Source organism: Leucopleurus acutus (assembly GCF_964270905.1).
Source record: "Leucopleurus acutus genome assembly, chromosome: 12".
Lineage (NCBI taxonomy): Eukaryota > Metazoa > Chordata > Mammalia > Artiodactyla > Delphinidae > Leucopleurus > Leucopleurus acutus.
This window is the reverse complement of record NC_139154.1, coordinates 11,887,376-11,903,810: the sequence shown is the minus strand read 5'-3', so window position 1 is coordinate 11,903,810 and position 16,435 is coordinate 11,887,376. Positions and strand designations below refer to the sequence as shown.

At 48.4% G+C, this 16,435-nt stretch overlaps 1 protein-coding gene across 1 annotated transcript in view; it reads right to left on the bottom strand.

Annotated features, from left to right (window-relative positions):
• The window catches only part of TCF7L1 (transcription factor 7 like 1), a gene marked incomplete at its 5' end in the record, with an annotated part of 158,532 nt that extends 142,651 nt beyond the window's left edge, over positions 1 to 15,881 (bottom strand). Inside the window, 3 exons of the mRNA XM_082851498.1 lie at positions 15,118 to 15,245; positions 15,490 to 15,553; positions 15,636 to 15,881. Of these exons, the coding sequence (XP_082707624.1) occupies positions 15,118 to 15,245; positions 15,490 to 15,553; positions 15,636 to 15,881 (438 nt within the window). The remainder of the gene's footprint in view (positions 1 to 15,117; positions 15,246 to 15,489; positions 15,554 to 15,635) is intronic.
• Between the last annotated feature and the right edge of the window lie 554 nt (positions 15,882 to 16,435).

The following is a 16,435-nucleotide window of genomic DNA, read 5'->3' as shown; positions in this document are numbered from 1 at the left end:
ATTATTAAGACTAAAAGTACCTTAAAAATAGAGCACATTACATACTTTTAGAACAAAAATGTGATTGTTTTAAAATTACAACATGCATATTATATTCTACTTTTAAATTCTACTGATTGCCTGGTATGCTCATACATTAAACGGAATAAACCTTTAGGAGCTATATTTACACGCACCCTTCGCATTCAGACTATGGTCTCTAAACAACGTATTACACTGAAAGGAAGCAGAGCTCCTAGAAGTGGCTGGTTCCAGGTCCGCAGCAGGAAATCCACAAGATGAACTTGGAACCACACCAGTCATCAGGGAAGCATCAAAGACCACAAGACCACTAGGACTGTGTACACAGAAAGACTCAGGAGCCATCTTGAAGAGGCTCCCACTGGCTAAAGATGGGGCAATCTGAGTTTCAATAAAGATAATAATTGTAAATCGACTGAACTACATACCAAATAGGTTTAAGTCTGTGAATTTGTAACGATATTTTAAGAAATAACTTCAGTGGGCACCTTTGCAGGGTAATTGGATACCAACTGAAAACTGGGGAAAGAATCAAATATTTAAATTGCTTTTTCCACATCATCTAGAGCAGGGGTCAGTAAACTGTTTCTGTCAAGGGCCAGATCTTTTCAGCTCTGTGGGCCAATTATGGCCTCACTGACAACTACTCAATTCAGCCCTTGCAGTGCAAAAGCAGCCACTGACAATATGCAAACGAATGGGCATGGCTGTTTCAATAAAACTTTAATTACAAAAATAAATATTGGGTTGGATTTAGCCTGTGGACCTCAGTTTGCTGACCTCTGATCTAAGGTAACTAATAGTTGATGAGGGGTAGTTTCTTTCTTTTTTTAATATTTATTTATTTATTTGGCTGTGCCAGGTCTTAGTTGTGGCACATAGGATCTTTAGTTGCGGCATTCAAACACTTAGTTGTGACATGTGGAATCTAGTTCCCTGACCAGGGACCAAACCAGGGCCCCCTGCATTGCAAGGGCACAGTCTTAGCCACTGGACCACCGTGGAAGTCCCGAGGGGTAGTTTCTCTTTTAAAAAATATTACAGGGCTTCCTTGGTGGCGCAGCGGTTGAGAGTCCGCCTGCCGATGCAGGGGACACGGGTTCGTGCCGCGGTCTGGGAAGATCCCACAGGCCGCGGAGCGGCTGGGCCCGTGAGCCATGGCCGCTGAGCCTGCGCGTCTGGAGCCTGTGCTCCGCAACGGGAGAGGCCACAACAGCGAGAGGCCCGCGTACCGCAAAAAAAAAAAAAAAATTACAGCTGATAGATGAAGAAGTAATGATACACATAGACTATCGCCATTTTGAAACTGCTCAGGAAGCAATGGATGTGGGTGATGATCTTCAGTGGCTGTTAATATCACAGAGAGACAACCAGACCTTAAGTGTCTCACAGTGTAAGGACAACATCTATGAATGAGTCTTGCAAAAATAAGTTAAAAAGTAAAATAAAGTCTATAAAAGTCAATTTACAGAACCAAAAAGATAAAAAATATAATAATAAATTAAAGAAGAGAGAGAGAACCTTGAAGCTTGATCAAGAATCTAAATCCAGCTAATGATTTTCAAGAACTACAGGGGACAGAAAAACATGTTTAAAGAAACCCTGGGATTGCACTTAACCAAATCCAGACAGACAGTGAGAAACTCCAATCAGATAAAAACCTAAAAATCCTAACTAGGAAGTTCTTTACATCCTATGAAGAACACAGAACAGAATGTAAACTCTGCGACCTCAATATTTCACAAGATTTCAAAATCATGTACCGTAATTTCTTGATTAATCATTGATTTATGATTGATGCTGCCACAAAAACTGTGAAGAACAAACTATTATCTTTTAAAAAGGACCAAAAATATCTTGTTCCTTCATCTTATTCAGTATTCACAAATATGTTATAGAGAACAGAAATAATCTAGCAACTCACAGAGCTGAGAAATTGTTCCTGTGTTAAAATGTCAAACTTTAAAAATCTGACCAACACACACACACACACACACACACACACACACTATTACTCAGCTATAAAGAAAAACAAAATTTTGCCATTTGCAGAAACATGGATGGACTTGGAGGGCATTATTGTTAAGTAAAATAAGTCAGAGAAAGACAAATACTGTATGATATCACTTATATATGGAATCTAAAACATACAGCAAACTAGTGAATATAACAAAAAAGCAAACTCTCAGATATAGAGAACAAACTAGTGGTTACCAGCAGGGAAAGGGAAAGGGGGAGGGGCAATATAAGGGTAGGGAATTAAGAGGTACAAAATACTGTGTATAAAATAAACTACAAGGATATATTATACAACACAGGGAATATAGCCAATATTTTATAATAAGTATAAATGGAGTATAACCTCTAAAAATTGTGAATTGGTATATTGTACACCTGTAGCTTACATAATATTGTACAGCAACTATACTTCAACTAAAAAATGCAAAAATAAATAAATAAAACAAAAATATCTGACCACCAGTCTGGCCACTACCACAGTGATAACTGTTTCTGGCAAGATACATCAGTAGATGCTAAAACCAGCAGGCGAAAGTTTGATGAGAAACGGGATATCTACATAGTCTCAAAGTATCTCCCCATAAGACACTTATTACAAAAAGGAAAAATAGTAACTCTCTTGGAGAAATCTGATAGACCAACTTTTAACCAAGTGATCAAAATTAACACCACATATAATGGGGAAAAACAGACGGCACCGCTTAGGAGAAGCATTGAGAAAGACATCAATGCTGCATCAATTATGCAGTTTTGTAGCTCAAAATAAACAACCTGAATCTACTTGAAGAAACATCATCAATAAAAAAAAAATGTTCAAGGTCCTACAAAATAAATGGCTTGTATTCTTAAAAAGTCAACACAAGAGACAGATCAAAAAACTGTTCTGGGGCTTCCCTGGTGGCGCAGCGGTTGAGAGTCCGCCTGCTGATGCAGGGGGACACGGGTTCGTGCCCCGGTCCGGGAAGATCCCACAGGCCGCGGAGCGGCTGCGCCCGTGAGCCATGGCCGCTGAGCCTGCGCGTCAGGAGCCTGTGCTCCGCAGCGGGAGAGGCCGCAACAGTGAGAGGCCCACGTACCGCAAAAAAAACAAAACAAAAACTGTTCTACGACTTCCCTGGTGGCGCAGTCGTTAAGAATCCGCCTGCCAATGCAGGGGACACGGGTTCAAGCCCTCGTCCGGGAAGATCCCACGTGCCGCGGAGCAACTAAGCCCGTGTGCCACAACTACTGAGCCTGCGCTCTAGAGCCTGCGAGCCACAACTACTGAAGCCCGTGTGCTACAACTACTGAAGCCCGCCCGCCTAGAGCCTGTGCTCTGCAACAAAAGAAGCCACCGCGATGTGAAGCCCACACACTGCAACGAAGAGTAGCCCCCGCTCGCCGCAACTAGAGAAAGCCCGTGTGCAGCAACAAAGACCCAAAGCAGCAATAATAAAATATAAAATGAATAAATAAATCTTAAAAAAAAAAGAAAACTGTTCTAGACTGAGGGAGGCTAAAGATACATGACAACTAAGTATAGCACAGGTCTTGGGGCCATTCCAGACACCCCCCAGCCCCAGCAAAATTTTTTAATGTTTTTTTTTTTTTACTGCAAAAGACATTTGAGGGCTTCCCTGGTGGCACAGTGGTTAAGAAACCACCTGCCAATGCAGGCGACACAGGTTCAAGCCTTTTTCCGGGGAGATCCCACATGCCGTAGAGCAACTAAGCCCGTGCACCCCAACTACTAAGCCTGCACTCTAGAGCCGATGAACCACAACTACTGAGCCCACATGACACAACTACTGAAGCCAACGCACCTAGAGCCTGTGCTCCGCAACGAGAAGCCACCACAATGAGAAGCCCGTGCATGGCAGCAAAGAGACCCCCGCTCCCCACAACTAGAGAAAGGCCATGCAGCAATGAAGACCCGATGCAGCCAAAAGTAAATAAATAAAATAAATAAATTTATTTTTAAAAATGTGTTTAAAAAAATTTTTTGGTCACTAAACATCTTAATCAAGTTGTAATAATACTGTAAATTATTTTGATGACATTTCTGATTTCTTTCTATATCTCAGAGATTCATCGTATGACATTTAGTTTTAGCCTTGGAAAAATCCTGGTTTTAAAACACAGTCCATTCAGCCAAAATGTAATTCAGTGACCCTCAAACACTACCACTATCCCCATTTTGCCTAAGAGGGCCCTAGGGCACAGGGGTACACAGCCAGACCATGGCTGGGCTAGGGTCCAAGGCCTGACTGACTGTGGCCAAATCCTAGTCCCAGACCCCTTAGCCACAAATATCGCTGGTCAGTGGAGTATGCTTTTCTACTCAAGCCTCGGGCTTCTCTCCACCATTCCTCTCTCCTCTCTTTTGGTGCAAGCTCAAAGGAGCAGCTTACTAAGGTGTTCTCCCCATCTCTGGACTTTCTCACCATCCCCTCCTCTTCCTGCATTAACTTTCCTTAGGAGGCCCGGGAACATACCCATGAGGATGATCTCTTTCCCACTCCAAAGCTTCAGACCAATGTCTCTCTCCCCGACAATCATTTTATTAACAGAAACGTTTATGTTGTAAAGTAGAAGTACGAAGTGTTTTCATCTCACGAATCTCTAAGACTCCCGCTATACCTCTCCTCTATGTATCCCGTCTGGAAATGTTTAAATAGATGATATGATTAATAAGCAATGACTGTATCTAATTTACATACAAACTAATATTCACACATGTACAACCAAGTGGGGCTGGTCAGGAGTGGAAGTAGGCAGTAGACCAAGTCAACAGATGCATATACCAATATTGCATATTGTGGTATCTAAGATCCAAGTTTAGTACCTCAAGATGTCAGAAGAAAACACAAGGGAAACTGAAGGGGAAAAACATAGATTATATGGAGCTGCACAGCACAGAAAAGCAAAGGAAGATTAAGATCGCAACAAATACCATCTCTGAAACTATAAAGACACCAACCATTAAGGCTCTGACTCTACCCCAGGCAGAAGCAGTGACTACAAGTTCCTCCTGTTAAAGGGCTGGGAAGGCCACTGAAAAGAATGAATGCAGAGATGTTGCTCATTAGTCACTTTTTATTCACACACCATTTCTTTGTTATCTTGCTCCAAATGGCATTTTCACATTAATTTGGCCGTCCACTTTCAGTAGAGGGGAAATTGCAGCATTGTGATTGGAACGATGGCTTTACGACCTTCTGGAGAGGTGTCTCTGGAACCCTCGCTTACTCTCTCAGGCTCAGCTTCCTCGTGGATAAAAACAGAGGTTGTACTATCAGATGTGGTAACAGTTGTAAATGGTGTGATACAGCACCCTGGACCACTGCAGATGCCTACTAGGCTGTTTTTTTTAAATACTGATGTTTAAATATTCATGCTGTCAACATTCAACAAATGTCTATGAATCATTTATCATGGGTCAGGTGTTCTAGTTTAATAAAGAAATACTTTGAGATGCATTTTCTCCATAGCATGGCTTTCTGCCAGGGTTGCTGTCGATCTCCCTGAGTAGTGGACAGGGTAAAGCTCCAGGAGGTGCAGCTGAGCTCTAGTCCTGTTTCCATCACTCATAATTGATCTTGGGCAAGCCTACGATCTCCCTGAGCTTGTGTTTCTCACCACTGGGGTGAGCTGGATGGTCCCTTCCAGCTCGGAGGGCTGCAGGGTACCCATGTGGAGTCCCCTGCACAAGAAACTCAGGGAGGAAACCCCAATGCACTCCTAGAAGGTATGTCTTATAAATCCAGCTGACTCTAGTGACTCTGGTATATAATCTTTGGAATTTACGGAAACAGTATAGTCCTAAAAATATCAGAAATCACTACTGCCAACGAATCTGGACTTGTAAATTGATCAGCTTTTCTTTTCTTTTTTTTTTCTTGTTGGTTATTTATTTTAAATATAGTAGTGTGTACATGTCAATCACAAACTTAACTTTTCATACTGCTCATTCCTGCTTCTTTTGCTTCTCTTCCTTATCATCAGATCCATCTATTTCTTAATCACAGTTACTATCTCATATTTACATCTTTGTTTTTCCACACAACACACTTTCTATAGATATTCCTACAAATAACGGCCCCATCCACGTTATGAAGTATATAAGACATTTATCTCGCCAAGATTAATGCCTTGTAATACACAGATCTCCAAGAGGGCTTAGACAGGACCCCCGGCGCCTCCCCAACTTCTATTAACCAGATTTGGAAGCCCCTTATTACTCTTTCCACCATGCTACTGTTTTCAGAAAGAGACCACCTGGAAGATAAATTTGGTAAGTGAATAAAAAGGTATCAAATTACCTGATTCCTAATTTCAAACCATCTTACACACACACACACACACACAGAAAAGGGGTGGTGGTGGGGACTAACACATTCTCTGCAATTCTCTGTAAAAATCTAGTATTTATTTCTTTAACAGTCAATTTACTCAGAGTTACAGGTGATTGGGACTTATTTTTAACTTATAAAGAACTTTAACAAAAGCAACCAATTTCTAAAATATTTTATAAAACGCACAATAAGGAAATAATATTTGCATACTTGGTTCACCAGAGCTGGGTTTGTCAACCAAACTACGTTGTAATCCAAATTGCAGGGGTAGCGAGCAAGCCTGCCCCTCCCACCTCCTTCCACCCCAAAGACACACTTGTGTATTCTTCCAACCTCACTGATCTCAACAGGAAAAAACAGTCCCCCAGTTCAGAAAAGTTCATGTCTCTGTTAACAGACAACCACTTTTTTTCTGAAGGAAGGTAACGTGGCGGTAAAATTCCTGGGGCCGTCACCTAAAGGTTATTTGATGCCTGTAGAGCACAGATAGCACTGGACGAAGAACTTCAACCAAAGCCGCTCACTCACTTACACAACTGTTTATTTGGGAAGGTACCTTCCCAGGTCCGATTTGTAAAGTTGGAACAAATCTACCTGCCCTCCACCCTGACTGGTAACTCACGTCAGGATTTCTGAACTGGGAGACAAAGGTCAGCTGCCCTTCTCCCAAGAGGGGGAGGAGCTAGTGACATCAGGCATGCGTGGAAAGTCACAAGGGTGAAATGGGAAGACCCAGCCTTGGCACTCACAACCAAGTTAAAATCTTTGTGCTGTCGATGACTAGTTGCGTGACCCTGAACAAGATACTTGACCTCTACAAGTCAGTCTGCCCAGCAGCAAAATGGGCATAGCAAGTATCTACTTCCTTAGGTCAGAAGCAATGACAAATGTTAAGGTTTTAGCAAGCATTGCCAAGTGCTTTCCCAATGCAGTGGGCTGTCAACACCCTTCAGGAACAGCAACTAAGAGCACCCAGTTCACCGTACATTTGCCAGCACTGAACAGTCTCAGTAAGACAAAACCTTTGTTAATTTGGTGGCCAAAAAATAGTGCTTATCTTTATTAACATTTCTGACTACCTGGGAGGCTGAACATGGTTTCACATAATTAGTAAGCGTTCGTAGGTTCTTCTGTGAATTTTTTGTTTACACTTATTTTCCACAATTGGGGTGAACACTTGCAGTCTTGTTCCTCCTCTTGAATGGAACAGATTTCTAAACTGCTATAACAGTTTGAAAGTGTATGTGTGACTTCATTGCCTGTCCTGAGAGCTCCAGGTGACTGGACTTATCGTCCCTTACTACTTCCACAAAATCTCATGAAAAGGGTCATGTTCAGGAAAACATCTTTATGATTTAATTTTCAAACTTTGAAATGTATTTGTAAACTAAAAGGTCATTTTCCCATGAAAATCTGTAGGCTGTACACATAATGAAAAGGAAAGACTTAGGATTCTGAACCTAAAACCTTTAGAACCTTAAAGCTACCTGGCAATCGAGGGATAACTCAGCATCTCTGGAAGAAGCTGCCCAGTGCCCCAGAGTTGTTCCCTGGGCGGCACACACAGTATAGAGGAAAAGGCAAGCCCCCTTCACTCCGCCCATGTCCCTTCATTCCCAAATGCCAAGGTTTTGGAAACTGCAATTATTTCACTGCTCCCTAAATCCAATCCAGTTTGGGAGAGAACAGTAACACATGGGACTTATAAAAACCTCCTCTAAAAATACATTATTAGATTAGCCAATATGGGGCAATTCTCTACATGCTTTTTTTTCCCAGTCCTTTCCCATCCCCAATAACTTAACACATGCCAACATCTGTCCCTGACTGAAAATGAGCTGTGTTTTGATCCTCACCTCTATCCCCCTTCAAAGTCAGCCAGCTCCAGACAATAAAAAGAGGAAAAATTTCCCAAGTGTGTCATATCTATCAATCAATGCACAAACATCTCATTATTCACATGTAGCTAAAAGGTTCCCAACAAGTTTGGCTTTATAACTGGGTACAGAGGAAGGGCCTGCGGTCTCCCTCCTGCCAACAAAACCCCAGCCAACTTGCTCTTGGTTTTTACTGATAATCCCAAAGTCATCTAGACAACCCATGCACTCCCCCTCGATTTCTGCAACTCCACCTCTGCGTTTTTTTCTACATCCCCTTCTTCAACGCTTGGGCTCACCCGCAGAGTCGAGAGAACAATACCTACTGTTGGTGGGTGGAGCCACGGAGCATCTCCATCTACGAGGGAAGAACACTGCCTTCGTCCCGAAGCTCTCAATCTCATCTCTTCCTCCCCATTTACCCTCCACCCTACCCTACCGCTAGTACAAACAAGCTCCCACTCCCGCATCCTACATGGACTGTCTCTGGAGCCTGCAGCCCTTCCCATCCCTCTCTTTGCCACAGCCCATCTTCTTAAATGGGTTGCCCGGAGTCTGGTTTTCCAGCACCTTCCAGGTTACGGGAGATAGAAAGTGAAATGTGTAAGGCAGGAGGCTGCTCGCATGTGTGGGAGTCTGGTGTGGGTTCTGGCTGAGGAGTGAGGGACGGGCCACACAGCAGGACCAGTCCTGGTTACAGCACCTCGGCACCCGAGGAAGAAGCCTGAGGGTAGCATCTCTGCCTACCTACCGTTCTCATCATCACTTGCCTGGAATACTGCTCTCTGCAGGCACCAATTACTTCCTGATTAGTGAATTCCCAAAGCTCCTTTTGAGTCCTCAGTCCTCTTCTCCCCTCTCTCTGTGGCATCTGACACTAAGGAGCACCCCACCCCCTTCCCTCCCCTCCAGCTTCCGTGCAGTCGCAGTCCCTAAGCTCTCCTCCCACCTCGGCAGAGACCCCTTTCCATCCTCCCTCAGTGACTTCTCTGCTCTGAGCACCCCTTCCTTTCTTCTCCTGCTCCGTTGCATCATCCTGTTGCTGAAGCTTCAACTATTCCCTCAATATCCCCTCAAACCCAGTGCCTCTCCAACGAGACTGAGCAGTTCCTCTAAGTGAGACCCTCTGACAGACCGCGTGGGCTGTTATTGCTACAACAGTTCATAAGCATCTGTCCAGCACTGGGGAGGCAAAGATGGAGGGCCAGGGCCCCACTTGCCAGAAGTCACACCCCGTCTCCCAGGCTCAGACACCAGGAGTTGACTGCGACATCAGCCCCTTTCTCCCTCCCTCCCTCCCTTCCATCCATCCACCACCTCTTCCCACGCAAACTCAAGCAACCCTGCCAGTCTTCCTCATGCTACCCTTCCTTTCCATTCAGATACTCTTTTTTTTTTTTTGGCGGTACGCGGGCCTCTCACCGCCGTGGCCCCTCCCGCTGCGGAGCACAGGCTCCGGACGCGCAGGCTCAGCGGCCATGGCTCACGGGCCCAGTCGCTCCACGGCATGTGGGACCCTCCCGGGCCTGGGCACGAACCCGCGTCCCCTGCATCAGCAGGCATACTCCCAACCACTGCGCCACCAGGGAAGCCCCATTCAGATACTCTTAAGCCCCTTTCACCTCACCCCTGGCCTCCTGGGAGTCTCGCAAGCATTCTAGCTCCTCCCAGGTCCTCTCCCCACAATCACTATTATCCTTTTAAGCACATGTACGAGTCACATTATTTCCCAGCAGAACTTTGGATGGTACTCTGCTACTTCTTGAATAAGGCCAGATTCCTTCACTGGCATTCAAGGTCTGGCCCCTTACCCTTCCAGGCAAATGGAAAAACTTGCATTATCCCAAATGGCCCTGAACTTCTACCCCACTCCATGCCTTTGCTCTCCCTGTGCTGGCTTCTACCTTCAGATGTACGTGCAGGACTTCCGCTTTTCACTCTAAATACCTTTGTACTGTTTAAATTTTTTTATAGTTAACAAAAATTACTTTGAATTAAAGAGTGATGAGTTTCAGGGACTAGTCTAAAACAACTTCCTTTACCTGCCCTCCTTGACAGCCCAAGACAATTTTTCTATTCTTTTTATTCTGAAAATTCTTCTCTGAATTTTATTGACTCTTAACGTGGACTTCCTGTTATCGTGGTTGGTACTAACATCACTTCTTCCTAACTCGATTTTGAGGTCCTTCAGGGCAAAGCTGGGTCTAATTCAGCCTAACTCCCGCAGTCCCTTAGTCATTGCCCATGATAGGCCTACAATAAATATCAGAGGAAGTCAAGGCGTTATGACTTTTTTTTTTTTTTTTTTTTTGCGGTACGCGGGCCTCCCACTGCTGTGGCCTTTCCCGTTGCGGAGCACAGGCTCCGGACGCGCAGGCTCAGCGGCCATGGCTCACGGGCCCAGCCACTCCATGGCATGTGGGATCCTCCCGGACCGGGGCACGAAACCGCGTCCCCTGCATTGACAGGCGGACTCCCAACCACTGCACCACCAGGGAAGCCCGCGTTATGACTTTTATCTTAAGGATGCCAATCTGAATTTCCCCAGTTTTAGCAAGTAAAAATGTACTCGTAAGTTGGAATATAGAATCTTTACATTATGCATTTTCCAATGAATTAATCATTTAAATTCCTTTTTATGCCACAATTTTTTGGGGTAACTTTGCACATCACTGTAGAGGCTGGAACACTCTGTATTGAAGGTTAGATGTGTGTGTGTGTGTGTGTGTGTGTGTGTACACATGTGCTGGCCTACTTTTTCAAGATTCCCCAGAAGTAAGATCACTAAAGAATGAGACCAACCTAAACCTCTCCAAAATTTTAACAGAGCAAGCAGGTATTCTCTGTCAGATCCACCCACCCAAAGAAAAAGGACTGACAGGGTTTGAGTCCCTCCACAGAGTTTGTCATCAATTGTCACCCCAGAAATCTAAGTGCCAAAACTTCAGCAACGCAGGCAAGGCCCTCGTAAATGCTCATTCCATGTGAAAAGCCCTCATTAAACCCTGAGTTATATTTAGAGAAAAATAGAACAGAAGTTATATTTAGATGAAATGGCTTAAAAGAACTTTCCCAAAAGCAGCATGTTTATACCGATCTTCCAAAAGAAGAGGTTTTATCAATACTTGGCTTTTACATACAACTCCTAAAAACCAGAAAACGTCTCTATACGTACACAAAGATTTCTGCTTGGACTCCTTTGTGTCAGGAAGGAAACAGGAGCACCGAGGATATCAGCAGGACTGCCCATGGGAAGCAGTGGGATGCGAAGGACTTGTTTGGAGGACAGAGTAATTTCCTACAGAAATCTGAGTTGTGATGGTCTGAGAAATCTATGAATAACTTGGTGCCTGAGCTGCACAAAGGCAGCTCTAAAATGTATACACTGGACCCAAAACTATAGATTTCCTCAGCAACCCTACCTGGAAGTGCTCTTTTCCAAAATGTCATTAGCACTCACACTGTGGTCACGGTCAAACGCCTATCACTTTGCTGCTCACTCGCTGAACCACATGCTGCCTTTTCTTTGTGGCTCTGATTAGTCCAACTATTTTTGACATCTGCTTTCTTCTGTGCTGACTTACATTTTCCTAACCAAATTCTAGTCAACAGCACCAAGGTGGTTTAGTGAACTGGTGAAGCCTTTTCATGAATGAATGTATAATTTCGTGTGACTACTGGAAGGAGTGAAAAGTGATTTGTGGCCGTTATTCCTCTCTTCACAGGCCACAGGGTCCCCAGAGCCCCAGATGAGAATGAATCACGGCTTGGAGGCTTGGCACACACCCCAGGTTAAGGGGACCTCTTCTCTAAAGAGCCTCAGGAAGAGACCACTTCCCAGCCTCCCAGCCAAACCAGAGTGGAGGGCAAAGGTAATGAACGGGGAGGAGATGGCCAGACTGGAGGACTGGCCGGCCCCCAGTTGTCCCAGAAGGAATTTTGCCAGTGGGTGAGGGTGCTGCAGCCCTGTTGCTATTCCTAGGGTCAATTAATACTATTCCTAGGGTCAATTAATACCCTGAGAACGCTCCAGCCAAACCTCACGTTTGCCTCTGGCCTGGTATTTCCAGAAAGTGTTAGGGCGTAAGAGAACTAAGGTCACCCAATTTTATACCACTTATAGGCCTTAGAGCAGCAAGGACTAAGGTTGTGAAACTTAGATGTGAAACCAAAAAAGACTTAGGCTGCTAAAAGAGAGACCAGATCATATAATCCACCACCCCCCTCACCCTTCAGCCACCTTCCTCCCCCTTCTCCCCCCCATATCTCTCTATCAATACATTCCTTTTACCAGGCAGGGACCCCTACAGAGGGCCACTCTGTCTGCACCTATAGTTTGCCTACAGTATCACATTAATATAATCATTAATCACATTAATATAATCATCCAAAGGAAAAGCATCATCTCAGTCCTACAGTCCAGACAATCAAGTGCTTAAGTGTTTCCTCCCTTGCTTTCCTAACAGTCATTGATGCCCAAGGATAGAGTCAAATTAGCAGGTTCTACTGAGCTGATCTAACGGCAGGAAACTTCAATAAACTTTGTAACCAGGCAGGTCAAAATACCATGACAGACACATAAGGGGCACAGAAACAATGGGGGCATTGAACTTACTTTTCTGCAAGGGCAATTCATCAGGGAGGCAAGATGGAAACAGGAGAGTGAGGCAGGACATACTAGGTCCCGTATGAAGGATCAACAGGGAGAGGGTGAGTGTTCTTGGAGGCTCAAAAAGGAGGACAGTGACATGGGCTCAGGCAGGGAACAACTGCAGGAATGAGCAGGGACAGTCAGAAGCATGCAGAGGGGAAAGGCTGGCTTCCTCAGGGAGGGCTCCAAAAATCCCATGCAGGCCTGGATGCAGTAATCAGGAATAGCCAGTACCAAAAAGAAGCAGCCTTTGGAAGCTCTTAGGCAAAAGTACATGTAAGATGGTAGAAAGAAGGAAGGGTGGTAGAAGATGGGAGAAAAAAGTAGGGGACTGACACAAACAAAATCTGTCCCATTTGGGCTCCTGAGGGGGAGGGGAAGAGCAGCATATGAAGACTGGCAGTCGTCACCATTCAAAGAGGAAGAATCAAAATGCCCTGGTGAGAAAGGGGAAAGGAATAGCTAGCTTGAGTGAAAGAATTAAGTCATATTTGGAACATTTCTGGCGACTTTACCTGCACCAGGACATGGATCGGTGCTGACTCACAGAAATGCCAAACTCCTTTTCCCAGACAACTAAAGGTAAAATGGAGAAAAGGGACTCTGATAGTGTAGTGACCTACCTTTTCACACACACACGTACAGAAACCCTACTAAAACTTTCAGAACTGAGCCACATCTGCGGACACGGAAGAGAATCTGTGAAAACCTGAACGACGTTACTGCAGTTTGTTTTGCTCAACTTTTACTCACACATTCTTCTTTTAACATGAATGAGAAAAAGCAACAGCCAGATGCCCGCATCCAGCTCATATTCAGGACTTACATTCGGGAGTTCCCAGGATGCACCAAGGCAGGGCCAAAGGTGCAGGGTCTTCCCTGCTTGAAAGGAGAGGGCTGTGCAGCTCCACTCTGCTCTCGGTTGGCCAGAGTCCCCAACCTCCACTCCCACACCCCAACCGGCCGGCAGAGCGGCCCCACTGAACCGGCGGCAGATGTCTCCACTCTCCACCGACCACTGTACCATGACGGCAGGGATGGTCCATTCAGCACCAGCGTTTCCCAGGCCCTTTAACTATGATTATTATTTAAGGACAACTTGAGCATAAAGTGAGTTTGTCGGGTCAGCTCTTAAGGCGCCAAACACCTTCCACCCCGAATCAAAACAGCACGAACTGGCGGGCACTGGGAAACCGGGCAGGGAGCAAAGTGAACCACTACGGCGTGCAGGCGCCCAAGCAGCAGCGCGCAAGAGCCAGGCGCATAGTAGGCAGGTGTTCACTCAAGATCTGCCATCGGACCTAGCACCTGGGCAGCGGGCCCTCGGGTGGGGTGGCAACTCAGGGGACAAAAAAGCCTGGCCAGCCCCGGGCTGTGCCCCTCGCGACGCGGGGGGCGGGAGTTAGAGCCAGGGAGGGGGCGAAGGAATCCGCCCTCATTTGCACGTCGTCTGGGGCCCGGTCAATTTGCTTAATCACGGCTCTAAATGCCAGCGCGCAGCACACAATGCGCGCCCATTAACAGGTTTAAAGTGTCGCAGCGCTCGCTTTAAATGAGAAAAGCCGGCAACAAAGGGCGAAAAAGCCAAGTTCCTCAACTTGAAGAATGCCTCGATTCGCCCTCGAAATCATCTCGGCGAGTTTAAAATCCCGAGCTCTACAGAAAAGTTGAGGCCCCCGCGCGAGGGCTGGGGGTGGGGAGGGGTGTGTGTGAATAACCCGCCACGAATACTGGGTTTCTTAGGAACGAACTCACAGCCGCCCAGCGAAACTGGAGTCGTGGGGCAGCGTCGCCAACCCTGCTCCCCCGGCCCCACTGCCCAACTGCCAGGGAAAGCTGACCGATTTCCAGGAAGGAAGCGAGACCCCCCCCCCCCACACACACACACACACACACCCGCCCAACCGGCACAAATCCAAGTTTCCCTTTAGTGCGGGCAAAGCATTCTGGAGACCAAGGAGGACCCCAGGAGTGGACCCCAAAGCCGCTCCCCAGCAAAAGGGGAGCATGTAAAGGCACTTTCCTTTCATGCAGGCACTGCCTAGCGCAGCCTAACCCTCGACCGCCAGAGTAGTTCAACCCCGTAAGCAAGTTCTGCCCAGGATCCTCACGGGACGGCCCCATCCCCCATCCCCCACCCTGTCGCCGAGCCCGGGGGCGCATCTCGCGGGCCCCGGCCGCCCACCCGCCCCGGCGCAGCGGGACGGGCACTCACCGTGCGCGCTCCTCCCGGAGACAGGGGTCCGTTGGGGAGGTACGGGCTGCTCAGGTCCGGTATCATCAGGAACGGGTACCCAGGGTAGGGGGGACCCTTAAAGAACGCGCCGTCCTGGGGCCTTCTCACTGCGGGCAAGACCAAGGAGGAGGTAAGGTCGGGGTCCCCGGGACAGCGCCGCGGCTGGGGACCCGGAGTGGGGACCGGAGACCAGAGCGCCCCCCACGCGCGCCCCAGGGCTGCTGAGGCCGACAGGGGCGGAGAGCAGGGGCAGGGGCACGGCCACGGGGGTAAGGGGTACCGAGATCGGCCGGAGATGAGGCGCCGAACGCCGCGGGGCCGGGAGTGGGGGCTGCCGGGGCCGGCACTTACCTTCGGCAAAATAGTCCCGCGGCTTCTGGAAAGCGTCCCGGGCGGGCTGCGGACGCCTCTCCGCCTACGGAGGAGACACAAAGGCGAAGGCGGGTGAGCGAGCGCGGGGCTGGGGTCCCCCGGGGCGGCCGCGGAAGCCTCCTCACCTCCGAGTCCGAGCTGCTGCTCTGGTTCTCCGACTCGTTAACCAGGGACGACTTGACTTCGTCCAAGTCCCGCTGCGCCGAGGCGCTGTCGCTGCTCGGCTCCTGCTCCTCGCCCCCCTCGTCCTGGAAGGGGATCAGCTCGTCGTTGGCCCCGAGGTCATCCCCTCCGCCGGCCGCCCCGGCGCCCGAGCCGCCGCCGCCGGCGCCTCCCCCGCCGCCGCCGCCGCCGCCGCCGAGCTGGGGCATGGTGGGGCCGCGGGCCGGGGCCGCCGCTCTCGGAGCCCCTCGCCGCCCGCGCCCGGCCCGGCGCCCGCCCCTCCCTCCCTCCCGCTGGCCGGCCCGCTCCGCTCGCCGCCGCGGCGGCCGCAGCAACAAAGTTTGACAGGGCGTGGCCCGGAGGGAAGCTGGGCCGGCGCGGCCGGGCCGGGGCGGGGGCGGCTCGGCTCGGGCCCCACCGGCAGCGCGGAGCCCGGGGCTCCCCAACTCGCTGCCGCCGCCGCCTGCTCCGCCGGGGTGTCCCAGCGCCTGGCCCGCCGGGGAGGGGCGAGCGGGGAAAGGGAGGAGGGACCGGCGCGCGGGCCAGGGGGGCCGGAGGGAGGAGCCCTGCTGCAAGCTGACACCCGCGCGCCTCGCAGAACCCGGAGAGCTCCGGCGCGCACACACTCGCATTCACACTCGCCTGCCGCTCGCTCACACCTTCCGGGGCTGCGCCTCCCCGCAGCTCGCACCGCCCTCGCGCCCAGACTCGCCCAGACCCCCTCCCCGCGCCCTACCCTGCACCCCCGCGGCCCTGTCCCCAC